The sequence below is a fragment of the Malus sylvestris genome, chromosome 8 (assembly GCF_916048215.2).
Source record: "Malus sylvestris chromosome 8, drMalSylv7.2, whole genome shotgun sequence".
NCBI lineage: Eukaryota > Viridiplantae > Streptophyta > Magnoliopsida > Rosales > Rosaceae > Malus > Malus sylvestris.
In genome coordinates, this window is record NC_062267.1 from 28,196,259 (window position 1) to 28,214,078 (window position 17,820).

General features: G+C 39.3%; 2 protein-coding genes across 5 annotated transcripts; both read left to right on the plus strand.

Moving 5' to 3' along the window:
• Positions 1–8,575: 8,575 nt before the first annotated feature.
• LOC126632059 (chaperonin 60 subunit alpha 2, chloroplastic-like) lies at positions 8,576–13,431 on the plus strand. 3 transcript variants are annotated; one of them, XM_050302281.1, is made up of 9 exons: positions 8,576–8,805; positions 8,885–9,062; positions 9,686–9,807; positions 9,908–10,115; positions 10,225–10,370; positions 10,665–10,971; positions 11,273–11,523; positions 11,760–11,960; positions 12,769–13,431. In XM_050302281.1, exons 1-9 carry the CDS (start codon positions 8,746–8,748, stop codon positions 13,057–13,059), a joined length of 1,764 nt encoding a protein of 587 aa, XP_050158238.1. In that variant the 5' UTR covers positions 8,576–8,745; the 3' UTR covers positions 13,060–13,431. The 3 variants fall into 3 exon arrangements, with proteins under 3 accessions (XP_050158238.1, XP_050158239.1, XP_050158237.1); XM_050302282.1 differs by having other exon boundaries at positions 8,888–9,062; XM_050302280.1 differs by having other exon boundaries at positions 8,577–8,805; positions 8,882–9,062.
• A 1,094-nt stretch (positions 13,432–14,525) lies between these two features.
• LOC126632062 (probable E3 ubiquitin-protein ligase RHC1A) lies at positions 14,526–16,545 on the plus strand. 2 transcript variants are annotated; one of them, XR_007626559.1, is made up of 3 exons: positions 14,526–15,426; positions 15,836–15,959; positions 16,298–16,545. XR_007626559.1 is itself a non-coding variant. In XM_050302288.1 (3 exons), exons 1-2 carry the CDS (start codon positions 14,547–14,549, stop codon positions 15,889–15,891), a joined length of 936 nt encoding a protein of 311 aa, XP_050158245.1. In that variant the 5' UTR covers positions 14,526–14,546; the 3' UTR covers positions 15,892–15,895; positions 16,298–16,545. The 2 variants fall into 2 exon arrangements, 1 of the variants encoding a protein (XP_050158245.1); XM_050302288.1 differs by having other exon boundaries at positions 15,836–15,895.
• The last annotated feature ends 1,275 nt before the right edge of the window (positions 16,546–17,820 follow it).

Consider the following 17,820-nt stretch of genomic DNA (forward strand, 5'->3'; position numbering starts at 1 on the left):
CCAAACGTAATCCTGCTAGAAGGGCTTCATACTCGGCCTCATTGTTTGATGCCTTGAATTTGAAACGAAGAGCATACTCCATTGCTACTTTGTCGGGCGTAGTCAAGACTAGTCCCGCTCCACAGCCCTGTTGGTTGGATGAGCCATCAACATACAGACTCCATGCTGAGGTCGTTGATTCTACCTTCTGAGCTTCCGGGGGTAATGAAGCCACTGCTTCAGGTGTAGAAGCAATGTCAACCGGATATGTGAAGTCGGCAATGAAATCTGCTACTGCTTGACCTTTTTCGGCTGGTTTTGGTTGGTAGGAGATGTCAAACTCACCCAATGCTATCGCCCATTTGATCATTCGCCCAGACGTGTCAGGACTCTGGAGTATCTGTCGAAGAGGGTGATTGGTAAGCACGATGATGGCGTGTGCTTGGAAATAAGGGCGAAGTTTCCGAGCAGACATGACCAATGCTAGAGCTAATTTCTCAATGTTGGAGTATCGTGTCTCCGCATCTTGTAGGGCTTTGCTAGCGTAGTAGACAGGTCGCTCAATATTCCCATCCTTTCGAATGAGAAAAGAACTTACGGCTGAAGCTGATACCGATAGGTAGATAATGAGAATGTCTCCTACCTCGGGCTTGGAGAGTAGAGGGGCTTTACTCATGTACTCCTTGAGGTTTTTGAATGCCTCGGCACATTCATCAGTCCATGTAATGTACTTCCTACTTCCCTTAAGTGCTTTAAAAAAGGGAGCACATTTGTCTGTGGCCTTAGAAATGAACCTGGTTAAGGCTGCCACCTTGCCAGTAAGGCTCTGGATGTCCTTTGAAGTTACCGGTTCCTTCATGTCGAGGATTGCTTTGATCTTCTCGGGATTAGCTTCAATGCCTCGTTGGCTAATCATGAAACCTAAGAATTTGCCAGAGCCTACGCCGAAGGCACATTTGTTGGGGTTTAACCTCATTCGATACCTCTTCAAAATAGTGAAAGTTTCAGATAGGTTGGTGATGTGTTGGTCAACATGTTTGCTCTTGACTAACATATCATCAACGTAAACTTCCATGCTCTTCCCAATCTGCTCGGCGAACATTGAGTTGACTAGTCTCTGATAAGTCGCTCCTGCATTCTTTAGGCCGAAAGGCATGACTTTATAGCAGTATAGTCCTCTGTCGGTAGTGAAGGCTGTGTGTTCTTGATCCGAAGGGTTCATGAGGATTTGGTTGTATCCTGAGTAAGCATCCATGAAGCTCAGGAGTTCACACCCAGCCGTAGAGTCTATAAGTCTGTCAATAAGAGGAAGAGGGAAGCTATCTTTCGGACACCCTTTGTTTAGGTCGGTGTAGTCAACACACATTCTCCACAAGACCTTTTGAAGCAAAAGACTTTCTTTGGTCGGATTTTTCTTAACAAGGACCACATTTGCTACCCATGTCAGGTAATTGACTTCGCGGACAAAGCCTATGCCTTTGAGTTTTTCAACTTCTGCTTTCATTGCCTCGTATCGTTCAGCGTCATAAGATCTTCGCTTCTGTCTCACCGGCTTGATCTTGGGGTCAATACTCAAACGATGACAGATGACATCGGGAGAGATGCCTGGCATGTCCTCGTATGACCAGGCGAAGACTTCAGTGTTCTCTTTCAAAAAAGATATCAATGCTAACCGAAGGGGTGGTGACAATGTGGTGCCAATCTTCACCATGCGATCTGGATAATCTCTTGAGATAGGTACCTTCTCCAACTCTTCAGCAGGTTGGGCTTGCTGGGTGAAAGAGTCATCTCGAGGATCATCGGGTTGATTGTTGCTATCAGGAAGATCCAAGTTCGCTTCATCTAAGCTGGTCTTTGTGACTTGGTCATGTACAGACAGGGTTTCCTTGGGTCCGGGCAAGTGTTGTTGCTTAACTGAAGTGTTGTAACATGATCGTGCACTAAGCTGATCTCCTCTGATGTAGCCGTTGCCATGGGGGGTTGGAAATTTCATCAACAGCATATGCGTGGATACCATAGCCTTGAGATCATTGATGCATGTGCGCCCAAAGATGACATTGTATGTCGTTGGGCAGTCAACCACTAGGAAGTTAGTGGTAATGGTAGCCGTGTAAGGGCCTGTACCAATAGTAAAGGGTAAATGTATGCTCCCTAAGGGTTGCACGATATCACCGGAGAAGCTTATCAGAGGAGAAATCGAGCGATCGAGCAAGTGTTCAGCTACACTGAGCGCCCTGAAAGCTTCGGCAAACATGATATTGACCGAAGCCCCTGTGTCTACGAGGATTCGTCGAACATCAAAGTTGGCTATGTGAGCCTCCACGATCAATGGGTCGTTATGAGGGTAGATGATGCCTCTTTCTTCCTCAGGGTAGAAACATATCGGATCCCAGTTAGGTTTTTGATACTTCCCTCCCCTGATGTCTTCCACGTGAAACACTTGGTGACCAGGCCTCAGACTTCGTTCACTGTTTTTCATGGCCCTATTGGAAGATTCAGATATGGGTGTGCCGCCGCTTATGGAATATATGACATTCACCTGGCGTTGGTTACGGTTATCCCTTTGAGGGTGAAGAAGGAATTGATCAATTTTTCCTTCTCGTGCCAAAGCTTCAATACGATCACGGAAGATGATACATTTCTCGCTATCATGGCCGTTATGCTCATGGTAGCAACAAAACGTGCCCGCGTTATTCGGGGGCGTGTAATCTGGGTGCCTCGGCTTTGGTTTTGGTATCAGGTGAGCTATGCTGGGGTAAATGGCCGCGCATGTGGCATTCAAGGGCGTGTATGTCTCATACCTTGGGGTAGGGGGTATCTTGACGCGGGTTTGACCCACTGCATTGACTGCCTGGGGGCGAGCGTTATTGTGGCGATACCCTTGGTTATCGGGATAGTGTCCCTTACTCTTTTTACTGAAAGGAGAGTGGTGAGGATGGAAATCCTTCCTCTTGCCTTGAAATTGATATGTCTGTTGATTCGGTGAAGCATTATGCAAGGCATGGGGAGGTGCCACTGCTGTTTGGGAAGTCGAGGTCTTCTCATTTAGGTGAGTCTGGCTTCCACCTCCCACTTGTTGATAAAGGATGGTTGTAGGGGGTTTCTCCTGATATGTCTTTGCCTCGGCGGAGGCATGGTTATAAGCCTGCGCCATCACCTCAGAGTAAGTCTTCCAAGTATTGGCATTGATCATGTATTTAAAGAAACAATCACGTAGGCCTGCCGTGAAGGCTTTGAGGGCAGTCTTGTCATCTGCTTCGGCACACCGGGAGTATTCATGGCTGAAGCGGCCAGCATACATACGTAATGACTCGTCTGGCTTCTGGCGGATAGTGTACAAGTCATCTGCAGAGTGCAAGCGATCGGTTTGGAAAATGTGTTGGGAAACAAATAGTTTCCTCAATTCCTCAAATGAGTCTACCGTCTCAGGTGTAAGACGACAATACCAATTTAGAGCTCCACCAGAGAGGGTGGAGGGGAAGAGAAGACATTGTTCTTCGTCGGTGTGCATCCGGTATGCCATGGTGGACTCAAAGAGGTTAAGGTGCTCAATCGGGTCCTCTTTTCCAGTATAAAGTTGCAAGCCAAGCTTTTGCTTTATCTTTGCTTGAAGGGGGGTGTTGAGGATCCTCCTTGTAAGAGGGCCATGCCTGGGTTGGTTCCAGTCAGGTATTTCAGCCTGACGTTCAGCCTTCAACTTGTTTACTTCCTCAAGAAGTTGTAGGACAAGGGGGTCCTGAGCGGAGTTATGTGTCACTGGAGCTTTCTTTCGTAAATCTCCATCTCCTCTTGGAATTAGGAAGGTTTGATCAAGGGCATGTGATTTTTCCCTGGACTCGCTGTACTGGCTTCCAGGGTATGTCTGTCGGAACACCTCTGAGTCCCCTGTACCCTCATGTCTCTCTGGGACTTGTTGCCCCTTCCCCAAATTGGTGGCCGGCTTGGGCCGTGGCAGGGGACCGAGTCTCTCAGAAATCCTTGGGTCATTAATCTTTGAGCTTATATGGATGGAATTCTCTCGACGTTGCTTCAGGAAATCCCGACAATCGCGAAAGACGGCTTTCGATCCTTCTGCCCCTTCAGTAAAGAGGTGTCTCCCTCCACTTCTCATGGTTCGGGTTGAAGCAACTGGGTTAAGAGAAGCCTCATGTTGATTATCAAGTCGAGGGGTAATCTGTTCCCTATCAGGGATATCTATGTCGAATGCATGTGACCCTCCATGTTGGAGGGCACCCAGTTGATGGTTGACTTCCACGGGGGCAACAAGCTCGCGTGTCTGAGCTTGCCTAGCTTCGTGGAGTGTCTCGAAGAGCTTCTCATATTGCTCCTGGAGGACCTCATTCTTCATTGCTATCTTGTTGTTCTGAGCTTCCAACTCATCGACTTTAGCTTGAAGAAGAACTCGTTTTCCTTCCTTCTTTCGTTGTTTCGCACTATGTGCAAGGGGGGTGTCATTCTGTGTGCTGTGGCTTCCTTCGCTTCCCATGTTGGAGAGGGATGCCTGGTCAAAAGAAAGTGTACGAATGATAGAAACCAGCTTGACACAGCTGAAGAGAGTAGGAATAAGTGTCGTTTCCCACAGACGGCGCCAAATGTTGATGCACAAAACCGGAGGTCTTGGAACAACAGAAAGTGTCAGGTTTTGTGACCTTCGCTTGGTTGCTTGGTTGCTTCAGTCACTAGTGAGGATAAGTACGTAAATGAATAGAGACAGAGAAGCAAACACAGGATGTACGTGGTTCACCCAGATTGGCTACGTCCACGGAGTAGAGGAGTTCTTATTAGTAGTGAAGGGCTTACACAAGTACAAAGGATCAAGCTCTCAATTTAGTGAGTTCTTGTGAATGATTTAACACAAAATGGCATTAGGCAATATTGTGGGGGAATGACCCCTATTTATAGAAAAACTTGTAGCTTTGTCATATTGACATGTGTCATGTTGTGATTGGTTCTTGATGTCGACACGTGCTGCGCTCTGATTGGCTTCTAATCTTGACACGTGTCGAGTAGTGATTGGCCTCCTGGTCGGAGGGGAACTCTTCTGGGTCCTTGACAGTATAGCGTTGGCCGGTGCTCGGTAGTTTCGGGATTGGTCAAGTATGGTACAAACAATTTTCCTTTGATATACACTTCAATTCTCTTCTATGAGCAACATTTATTGTTTGTTTTTCATTTTGCATGTTTTTTATTACTGCATTGTTCAAGCATACATACAATATTAAAATTCAATCAAGCATGGCTTCAATTACAATCAGGAATGCATACAACATACATTATTACATTCAACTATTCTTTCCTGGGCAATGAGTTAGCGACAACGGAATTCCCATCCACAAGGACCACAACATAATAATAACCCGAAAAATAAATTGTTCATCCAATTCAATAAAAAAAGTTTTGGTGTTTCAACCTAATTATACGACATCTCTATCTCTACTATACTAACAAATATCCACCTTGATGAAACAGGTAAAAGAATTGACTCACGCTTGAACGATCTCCTTCAACAAGCAATGCAATTGACTCAATAGTTCCAACTCTCATATTTTCTATGCATACTCCCTAAACAACCAAGCTTTAAGCATGTATGTTGACTAATTTGTTGATTGTCGCTATTAGCAAACAACAAATGAGTCACTCATAAAGATTTCTCAATTCTCACTATTTTTCGGCCTAAACCCGATAAATCACACAAGAAACAGATATAAGAGCCAATGGGGTGAGAACAAATACTAATCTGTATTGCCATTTGCCAAGATTCAAAAACTTATTATTTGACTTGCTATAAAATGAATCCACTCAAATGAGCATCGAAATCATTCCAAATTTCACAAACAACATTTAATCTAACTAACCCTAAGTCGAAACGGAGGAGGATTCTCTCCCCTCCTAATGTCTATTCCCTTTCCTCCCCTCCTATTTGAACGGTTATGGTTTAGCCACATCAATATCTTATATTGATTTTTTAATAGAGACAATAAGACAAAAAATAATATATGAGAGGAGGGGAGGGAAGGAGATGGGAATAGGATGAGAGAGAATCTTCAATAGGATGGAAATAAGAGAATCAAAACCATTCATCAAATTTATAACATTACTAATTAGATACAATCTCAACAACCCCCCAAAGCTACAAGAAAGCCGAGACTACAACCGCTACTTGCCCAATAGTACAGCGCCCTCCTTCCTAACTTTACTTTCCTAGCTACCAAGCCCCTCTTTAAACCCTTGCCAGAAGGATGAAAGGAAAGATTCTCCGCGATACCGCTTGAATAACGATAATCGGAGTGAAAAGTCTTAAAGAGAAAGCTTTAGCAACGGTAGGAGTTACTACTTACGCCAGCACCTGACGAGCTTACCAGAACCTTTTCCCGCAACAACAAGAAGAGTTTGGCTTGGACAAGTTCATGATATGAAGAGCCTTTAGATGAAGAACGCCCTACTAATACAAGTCAATGAGAGGAAATGACTCAAGATCCTAAGACAACAATGGGTGAAGGTACTACATATAAGCCTTCAATCCGGCTTGACATGCTTTCTCTTCATATAAATATTCTTTGTTTTAGACATGAAGAACGGGAGAAGAGAACAAGGGGTCAAAATGACGAGACACCGGGATTGCGTCGCCTTACGACACCGATGAAAGTAATTTATGATGAGAAGGAAAGTAAAATAAAGTATTGGGAGCCGTTTCCTCTTTTTTGCTCGTAACTGAGTGGAGTGAATAGATAACGTTTTACTGGCTAAGCAAGTCATAACTGCGTATTTCTTATAGTTTAGTGAAAATGCTCTGGCATTCATGATTGCAGCTCGGTTCCTCATGTGCTGCGACAAATAGGGGTTCATATATGGTCTTTATGTTGTCTACGTCAATCCCTGCGAAAGCACAAGCATCATTGTCTGATTCAGGAAAGAATAAGCTTTGTATTGCTTCGAGTGTAATGAACATTGCCCGGGAGGTTAGTACGAACGGTTGAAACAACTTCTTTTAGAACCCACTATGTAATTAGCTGTTCCTACCTTAGTTGTAGTTGTGGAAGCCGGGTTTTTCTATTTGTGTAGTGAAATGATCTCTAAAACGGGCTTAGGACCGCGGGTAGCTGCTGTTGAAACAGAATTCATAGGCAACAGCGCCAGATAAGTACTTTGCTAACCGCAGATAAGGACTTCTTCACAAAGTGGCACAAGTGCTCATAACACACCACTCAAAACTTACATTTTACTCAACATCTAAACATAAAGCATTAAAACCAAAACTTCAATTCATCATCTTTCCCTCAATTTTCTCACCAACCAAACAGACAATACCAAAAAACCGCTCCAAGAAGCTTACATTTTTCTTAGATTCTTGATTGGAGACCGCACTATCTTCAACATCAGGAACGTAGGAAGCAGGAACATGACCTGGGTTGGTGAGAACACAGCAAAAAAAGGAGAATAGGTAGAGAGATGCCAAGAAAGAGATTATGTGCCTATGTTATGATGTGGTTGAGTCCATACTAAATGTATGAACTCAATGAAATAACCAATTCGAATTTAAAATTTAATAAAGTTATGCGGTTTCGGTTTCGAAGGGCTGGAATCGAAACCAAACTGTTTTTCCCCTATTTGGTTCGGTTTTAAACCAAAACGGTTTTGAAACATCAAAACCAAACCGTTCGGTACTCTTCGATTTGGTTCGTGTTTCGGTTTCGATTTTTGGGTTCAAGTGCCCACCCCTAATTTTCACCCTTTCATCTCATCTCTCTCTCTCTTCTCTTCTGTCCTCCCTCCCTTCCTCCCTCACCACACTCGATCGACTAGGCACTCCCTCCGCCATCTCTTCCCACAAATTCAGTCCACACAAATTAGATTCAATCATGTCTCAAGATTGCAACGCCAAACTCTCACTAGCATCTATAGATCTGATCTCGAACGAAAAAGATGTTTAGAATCGAGCGAACTAAACCAAAACTGAGTCAATCTGCTTTTGTGCGGTTTTTCTTTAAAATTTTTGGTTCTCAAATTGAATCGAACTGTTTTCATCTCTAATTAAGTTTCCTAGGTAGCCACCTAGGTCAAATTAGCCTAGCTCCTACTAGGCCATGGGCTCCACCCATTCACTTGGGCTATTTGGTACGGTTGGAGCTGGCTTTTCCCCAAAAAATGCCAATTATCTAATATCTTGCAAATGGTGGAGTTGCTCTAAAAGTTGAGGATGTTATTTTTGAACGAAAAAATCTGAATCAAGCTGACACCTCCAAAATTTTTGATACTTACAAGAAGAGACTAATCAAAGAGATCGAAAATCAATCAACTTTGCCTTCAACAAAACCCTAATTCCTAACCGAGAGAGTTTTGGAATTTGGTGCGGCAGACCGACAGATAATTTGAGAAAGGGATGTGATATCTACATACCATTTTTTACTTCTCCACATCTTTTTAGTTTTCGACTGTTGAATCAGATGAATTAAAGAAGATCAACGAACATAAATTAACAAGAGTGTGTAAAAAATAAAAATAGATGTGTGGATAGCACATCCTTTGATAAATTTCGTATTTTGATAGAGTTTGGGCTTCGGATGGATATACGAAAGACGAAGAGGTCATTTTTCGTATTTTCATTCAATGAATAAAAAAAATAAAACATGACAAAGCCATCCTCCACACCTCCCAAAACCCCCGCGCACCAACACTAAAACCCATCAAAATTTTCCAGGAAAATCCTTCAGATTCCGGGAAAGTTGTCCTAAACCCCAACCTCCTTGTTCCGCCAGCAACCCAGAAATGTCCATCTCCTTCTCCTCAAACTCCTTTCAACTCTTCTTTCATAAACCTTTCTTCTCTGTAAGACTCTCTCCATCTCCCTCTCTCTCCCCTGTCTCTCTCAAGTGTGATTTTGGGCTAATGGTTTCCATTGCAGCAGCAGAGCAATTTTCAGAAGCAACAAGTAGCTGGGTTTTGGAGAAAGCCAGAGTCTTTGAGGAGGTTGGTGGTCAAAGCAGGCGCAAAAAAGATATCTTTTGGTACAGAATGCAGGGATGCCTTACAAACTGGGATAGATAAACTTGCTGATGCTGTTTCCCTTACCTTAGGACCTAAAGGTATCTGGGTTTTCCTCCTTTTCAATTTTTATTACTCTGGGTGTTCGGCATTTTGGTTTTGTTTTCTTAATTATTTCGAAGGCTTATAGTTTTCTGTTATGAATATATTTTCGTATGGTGAACCATTGTTGCATGACTTTACAAGTATATGTTAGGAATTGTAGTTTCCTTGTCGAATACAATCGGTGCAGTTGATATAATTTGGTACCTTCTTCGGTCGGACTTGAACTTCTAGTTAAACGGTTTTGCTGAATATTGGTGTAGTGAAATGCCAAAAAGATTGCGGTGATCATGGAGTTCTAGGTAGATACCGTTTCCATTTTGTTGAATTATTAGAACAATCAATAGGAGGGTTCTTGATTGATAGTTGCATCTTAGTTGGTCAACCCTTGAGGTTATCTAGAATATCGATCATTATGACACATACTTTTCCAAGGATTTGAAGTGTTTTATATTTGGAACAATGAGGCGTACATGAATCTTGTTGCCGGTTATATGTGATATGAAACTAAAAGATGCCCCAAATTTGAAAATAATGCAACTAATTTGTGTTTTTACACATTTACAAATAATTAGGTGGTTATGCGTTTACTTTGTTGATTGATCTTAAGTGAAACATGCAGGACGTAATGTTGTTCTTTCTGAGTCTGAAAAACTGAAAGTGATAAATGATGGTGTAACAATTGTTCAGTCCATAGAGCTATCAGATACAATTGAGAACGTGGGAGCGATGCTAATCCAAGAGGTTGTTCTTGGTTGCTAGATAATTCTCTTACTGAATCTTATCTTGATGCATTTCCAAGCATAAAATTAGAAAGATTAGATCTTTACTTTCGTACTTGCAGGTTGCAAAGAAAATGAATAATTTGGCAGGTGATGGTACCACCACTGCTGTCATTTTGACAAGAGAAATGATCAGAGGTGGACTTTTGGCAGTAGCTTTTGGAGCTAACCCAATTTCTTTGAAGAAAGGAATGGATAAGACTGTAAATGAACTGGTCAAGATCTTGAAGGAGAAGAGTCTTCCAGTAAAAGGAAGGAATGACATTAAAGGTGATCATTTCTTGTCATTCAAATTACATAAAATCACATTCCGCGTTGTTTTTTCCCTTCTCGTATCTCTTATGGATATAATGTCAAGAGTCTTTTCCCCTTTTTTCAGCTGTAGCTTCAATTTCTGCTGGAAATGACAAGTTCATCGGTAATTTGATTGCTGAAGCTATAGAAAAGATTGGACCTGATGGAGTAATCTCAATTGAGTCATCCTCGTCATTTGAAACGTCTGTTTTAGTTGAAGAAGGGCTGAAGGTAATGAAATGATTTTTGCCCAGTAAAAAATATGACAATGTATATAAACTTCTGAATTTAAAATTGAGTTATTCAGATTACAGAAATCTTCATAGAAATTAATGAGGATAAGGTTTTTATGATCGTTTGCCAGATATGTATGCTTAGTTGCTTACATATTTTGTTATCCTAATCACAAAACAAAAATTCGAAACTAGAGTTGGGCTCTGGTTGATTGTTTTATTCTTTTAGTTTCTATTAGAATTCTTGTTTACATATTCAAATTAATGCACTATTATTTTTTGTTCAGTACAGTTTGACAAGGGATACATGTCCTCCCACTTCATTACGAACCAGGAAAAATCTCTTGTGGAGTTTGACAAAGCTAAGGTCCTAGTAACTGATCACAAGATCTCAACTGTTAGAGAAATTGTTCCTTTATTGGAAAAGACAACCCAACTGAGTATCCCGCTGCTAATCATTGCAGAGGATATCTCAAAGCAAGTACTGGAAACACTAGTGGTGAACAAAAAGCAGGGTTTACTTAAAGTCGCTGTTGTTAAATGTCCTGGATTTGCAGAGGGGAAAAAAGCTATTCTGCAAGATATTGCACTTATGACAGGTGAACATATTCATCACATGCCGACCTTCATTTATCTTTTTCACATGCTTCTGAGATTTATTCAGCACACTTTATAACAACATGGGCCATGATGATTATGTAAATCTCATTTATCAAACGTATTGGTCTACTAGTTTAAAAAATTCCATGGCTGCCTTCAAAGTCTATGAAAGAACATCGTTTTTCAAACTTGGTGAGAACTATAGGTTCTTTACCTCAGACTACTAATACTTCTGCATGACGGTATTAGTATATTTGTTCTGTGTCAGCAAAAATAAATAATCAAAATCGCAACTTTCAGGTGCTGATTTTCTCTCTGGAGATTTTGGTTTGACCCTTGAGAGTGCAACATCAGATCAACTTGGAATTGCAAGAAAAGTGAAAATAACAAGTAATTCAACAACGATAGTTGCAGACCCTTCTACTAAAGCTGAGATTCAGGCAAGAATATTACAGATCAAGAAGGATCTGGCAGAAACAGAAAATGCACACCTGTCGAGAAAGCTCTCTGAAAGAATTGCCAAACTTTGCGGTGGAGTTGCTGTAATTAAGGTCTGCAATATGGAAGAGCTACAATGTCAGATACAATGCGTAGAAATGTCTTCTATTTTTATTTTTATACATTCCTTATGCTGATTGTCCATTCGTGCTGGAAATTAGGAAAAGCTTATGTTTGTGCATTTGTGCTGCAAAGTAGTAATTATAAATGAATCTCTTTGATTACTGTTCTTTTTCGGAGTTCTATTTTTATCATGATTTTATTATTAACTGATTTTCATGTGCCATAGGTAGGAGCACATACTGAGTTAGAACTTGAAGATCGCAAACTCAGAATTGAAGATGCAAAGAACGCTACATTTGCTGCTATGGAGGAAGGAGTGGTGCCTGGTGGTGGTGCCACATATGTACATCTCTCAGAATTTATTCCTACCATAAAGAATTCTATGGAAGATTTAGATGAGCAGATTGGTGCTGACCTTGTAGCAAAGGTGAGGGCCTCCTTTTCTCACCTTTACTCACACGTACAATTAGGCACACTATCAATCCACATGCACATATACACGCCCACATGGCCCCTACAGGCATCTATCTGTATATAGGGCAAGAAAGAGGAGAAAAGTCCACAGTGTTGCCGAGTCTTTTCACTCTTTGTTGTTGCACCTATCATCCAATGTTCAGTTTTCCTCGGAAGGTGACACATGGTTCTATGGTTAGACCTTATGTTAAACAACAGGCAACATCAGTTGAGTCAGTAATAGTTCTATGGTTAGACCTTATGTTAAACAACAGGCAACATCAGTTGAGTCAGTACGCTCTTGATGTTCTTACCAACACGGAATTGAAATTTTCTACACACACAGAAAAAGCCTAAGCTACTTCTCAGAAAAATCATTATGCGATTGGCCTCTTTCATTGGATTTGAAAGTCTTTAGCTGCTACAATCCATTGATTAGAGGGTTAAAATTTTATTTAATAGCGTAGTCATGTCAACTTTAATTAAAAAGCATATAGTTTGAACTTTGGATAGGAGATAGCATAAGGCTTGTCTGATATCATTTGTGTTCGTAGAAATTAAATTGTTGAGTTAATATGGTGAATTAAATTGGCAAAGATATTGAAGCGAAAGATATATTTCAAATTTCTTTTTTATGTTGAAATTTTAGCCTAGGATGCAAAATTTTGAACTAAATTTTTATGCCTAAATGCGTTATCTTTGTATAAAAATTTAATATTTCAGTTATGCCTTGTTGAAGGCCTATACCGTTTTCATGCAAAAAAAATCTGTCTCGAATGCAGGCTCTACTTGCTCCTGCAAAAGCAATTGCAACTAATGCAGGGGATGATGGAGAAGTTGTTGTGGAGAAGACTAAAAGTTCTGATTGGAGAGTTGGGTACAATGCAATGACAGGAAACTATGAAGATCTCCCAGATGCGGGAGTTATAGATCCTTGTAGGGTTTCAAGATGTGCCCTTCAAATTGCAGCCTCCATTGCCGGAGTGATTCTTACAACTCAAGCTGTATTGGTGGAGAAAACAAAGAAGAAAAAGCCAGCTGTTCCTTTTGTTCCGGGAATAACTCCTCAGTAAACACAGTCAAGAGAGTTGCATGAAAGCTGAGGAAGAGGCGAACTGGAATTTCATATCCCATGCTGTGCAACCAAGCTTCGGAACTCAAGTACAAGTTCTTGTGGATATGATATGAAGATGAAACAAGCTTTGAACGCTGTGACAAAGAATCTGTTAGGAATCGGAATTTTATACGTGAGGTTGAACATATGCAATCAAGATTTTGTATACGTTCGCGGCCAGCCTTTCAGTTGATATGTTTTTGCCCAAGTTGTAAACTGTGTTCCTACCAATCAAGGATTTGTTCATCTATAAACAGTTGTTGCTTGTACATTTGCTCGTGTACTTGTTACTGATAAAATAGACAATGAAAACCGTCGTTTTTGGATTGAACTCCGAACGTTAGTTGAGCAGGTACAACAACAATTTACCCATTACTTAACAAAGAGTAATGCTAGGATGCATACAACCATCATCCAATAAGATATCACCAATATCTAGCGGAGGTGTAGCAACAAAAGCAATAATAAATACAGATACTGCAGTCAATAAAGTAGGGATCATCAAAACACCAAACCAACCAATGTAAAGACTGTTTTTAGTGCTGGTTATCCAGTTACAAATTTGTCACTTGTCATGTCAAATGGTATACTAATGTAGTATTAAATTATGATATTTCTAGCATTTTCTTCGAAAATGTTACTCTTACTTAATGGAACCTACTTCCATAGCTTTTTAGCTAAAAAGGTCATTGAAATTAACATAACTCATCACTTTGATCCTTGAGATTTAAAGTCGATAAAAGTGGTTCCTAAGATTGTCCACAGTCAATCATTTTGGTCATTTCGTAAAAAAATTTCATTGACTATGGACAATCTTAAGAATCACTTTTATTGATTTTAAATTTCACCGATCAAAATGAAGAGTTATGTTAATCTCATAGACTATTTTGGCTAAAATGCATACTTGTATTGGTGGGTGGGCCTTACTTCTGATGGAGAAATGTCTCGTACAAATGTGGCAAGAAAAATGTGATAACTTATAATATATGTAACATTACTCATTATTTAATGGAAGTTAACAAAAATGCTACTCTTACCATATTTTCCATACCATATTTGTACCATCTATTTAATAAAAATGAAACCCATATGTGTTGGTGGACCTTACCTCTATTAGAATAATGGTATAAATGTGGTATGAAAAATGTGATAAGTGTAGCATTACTCAGAAAGTTAAAACTATATATGACTTTGCATCGAATTTGAATCATTCTTTGCTTGGTTGAGTTGATAAGAAGACGCCATAACGAAAAGCATGCAGAAATCCAAACTGGAGTTTTAGTAAAAAGAATCTCCAACTGTATCACCCAAAGCCATCCTTTTCTCTACCTTCATCCCTTCACAAAACTTGCCTGGCTATACATAAACTATACATATATATATATATATATCCTCCCCTTCTTCTTCTTCCCTTGGGCAAACAAAATCTCGTTCGAATTCCGAAAAATGTCACTGCAGGCTCATCGTCCTCGTGTTACTGTCAACGGAATAAGAAGAATGAGAACACACCGTTACTTCTGGTGCCAACATTGCCAACGTACCATAAGGATTGCCTCTTCCAACCCATATACAATTCTATGTCCCTACTGCTCCACCGAGTTCAACCATGAGCTCGATGTAGCAAATCCTAGGCTTGCCGATCATCTTATTACAGGCCTAGAACAACCACCCTCCCCTGCTGCCCGGTTACTGGAGTCCTTGTCTCTCGCCCTCGATTCAAGGCTTCCAAGAGCTCGATGGCAGACGGAAAACGAAGACGAACGATTGTCTTGGATCACCCTCCGATTTGATAGACCACCTCGCACTCCGCGACTCCAAGTTTCTGCGTCATCAGAAAACGTTGTGCCTCGACCAAATTATAATCGCGAGGATGGCGCTTTTGAGGATGCGGTAAGAGATGTTACTGGAGAGACTTGGACTGTTGAGAATGACCGTCCAGGCCCCCCTCCGGCAGCAACTTCTGCCATTCGAGCTTTGCCATTGGTGACAGTCTCGGAAGGGCAGTTAGCGAACGAGCCCAGTTGCCCCGTGTGCAAGGAAGCGTTCGAGGTTGGTGGGGAAGTGAGGGAGATGCCATGCAAGCACGTCTACCATTCTGATTGCATACTCCCTTGGCTTCACATCCACAATACTTGTCCGGTTTGCCGCTACGAGCTTCGAACAGCCGGCAGCTGTAACCCTAATGACGATTACTATGGAGATGAGGAGGAGGTGACTGAAAGCCCAGATATTTGGGGGTGGTGGAATCACTTCATATCCTTCTGGCCATTTTCTGCATTGGTTAATTGGACGCAACGTTACTTGGATAACCAACAACGTACTGGAGGTAATTTTCTACTTTCAAGTTTGAACATTTTAGATAGTATTAAAATATCGGTACCGGTAGAAATATTGATATGCATATTTGTGAAAGTATTGATAGATGTATCGATATCAGTTGTTTTCGATGAAAATGATGAAAACTTGTTTAAAACGTGAACTTTAAAATGAACGGTAGAAAATGTTAAAAACTGGTATAGACAAAATATAAAAAAAATTCCAATATTTAATATGGGTTGAAGTTTAGACTTCATCATCTTTCTATATCTTTATCTAATGGTTTTGATATTTTTACCTGAAATAAATATCGACCATATTGAAAAAAAATTTAAACAATAATTGCAAGTTTGAAATGAAAATTCTGATTTCGACGCTTATGTTTTTGTTTTTTAAATGAGTTTTTTTGTATCGTGCAGACAGAACCTGGTGGTCCCTCTTGGATGATTCTATAGGACATTTGTTCCTTAATTGAGCTGGTAAACCGCAAAACATATTACAAAAATTTGTGAATTACTTTTCTTCAAGCACGCATTGAAAGATGTATGGTTTGTTTGATATTATTTTTAAAATGATTGGAAACACTTTAGATTCTAAAAACACCGCTTTGTACAAGAAGCATCAATTGCATGAAGCAATAAAGTATTTTTTCCATAATTCATTTGCATTTTTACCAATGATTAGTTCTAAAAGCACTTTTAACCATTTTAAAAGAACTTCTAAACGATCTTATAATTTGGCAGGTAAATCCGAACTAATAAATTAGAAAATTAGAAAAATTTTGTTGGTATTAAACTTTTCTTTTTCCTTTTATTTTTCTTTTTGTCTAATTCTGTTATGTATTAATCCTCCATTATTTTCATTTCTTGTATTTGTTGCAGTTTCTTTTTAGAACAGATTGTACAATTTGGAGCACTTTTAATTAGTTTGATGGATTCAATTTATCAAAGAATTGTGATTGTCCATAAGAAATCAGAAGGAAAAAAATTATGTTTGTTCATTGACGTTTTAAGATTTATACAATCAACCTATTTAGTAAAATGAGACTGTTGTTGTTGTTCAGTCCTCAAATAACATTGTACATAAACTAAAGAAAAGAAATATACCTCTGTCATCTCTAATTCCATTATTCATATATACTGTTGCTTCTCTCTATCTTTTTTCTTTTGGAAAAAAAAAATTACACATAAGACAATATGTCAATTTCAAATTCCTTAAACTAAAATGAAAACTAGCTAGCTCTAGCTAATAAAAAATCATATATACATTTTTTATAGGGCTAACTATGTTTTGAGGTGATTTTTAAAATGGGTCCTGAGGTTTAGTTTTCTCACATTGCCCCCTAAGTTTTTGAAGTTGTATCAATGTTACCTTTGAATTTACATCTAAATATCTTTTAAGTTGATGAGTTTTTTTAGTCAATGTGGTGCAAATGTGGTTTACATGTCATCGCAAGTGTATTCAGTTGAGATGTTGAGGGATTTTAATTAAGTTTCTAGAGATTCTATATAAAATTTTGAGTGAATTTTCTCAAATTCTCAAGGACAGATGTGAGATTTAAGAATGCTTAGAATGCATTATGAAACCTCTCTAATTCCCTTGAATTTCTCAACTTTTTAAAATATATTAAATCAATTTCTAATCGAATAGACCTAGAATGTTATAAACTCCTTTAAAATTCTGATTGTATACACCTAAACTTTGAAGAGAATTATTTAAAATCCTGATTGAATACCCCTGAATTTCTAAAAAGAATTAAAATCACTCAAAATCCCAATTGAATATATCCCCTAAATTTATAAGGATTTCATGCTCACTTTGTCATCAATTTAATAAAGCTTCAAATAATTTATTACACAAAAGGTGTAAAAAAAGTAATGCTAGGTAGACTAAATTTGGAAACTAAATGATGTGTCACCAATAAAAAATAAGCACGTTAATCAAATAATCCAATCATTAACTTCCATGTCATTTAGAGGGGGAGTAGTCAAATGAGGATTTTAAAGTATTTTAAAAGACTTTAGAATCATGGTGTAGTCAACTAGGATTTTAAAATATTTTAAAAGAATCCATTCAAATACAGGGATAGTCAATTAAAGGATTTTAAAAGACTTTAGAATCCTAGTGTAGTCAACTATGATTTTAAAGGATTTTTATAGAGTCCATGCAAATTTATAGATATTAAAACATTCATAGATTTTGAAGGATTTCTTTCAATAAGAGATTTTGTAGGATTTGAGAAGGGATTATAAAAAAGGTCGTACCCAGTGCACAAAGCTCCCGCTTTGATTTTAAAAATAAAAATAAAAAATGTTCTGGCATATACTAGTATTTTTACTACAACGGTATTATTTGCACTAAAATATTGGAAGAGTAGGGTAAATGGTAACACACCCTCTCTGTA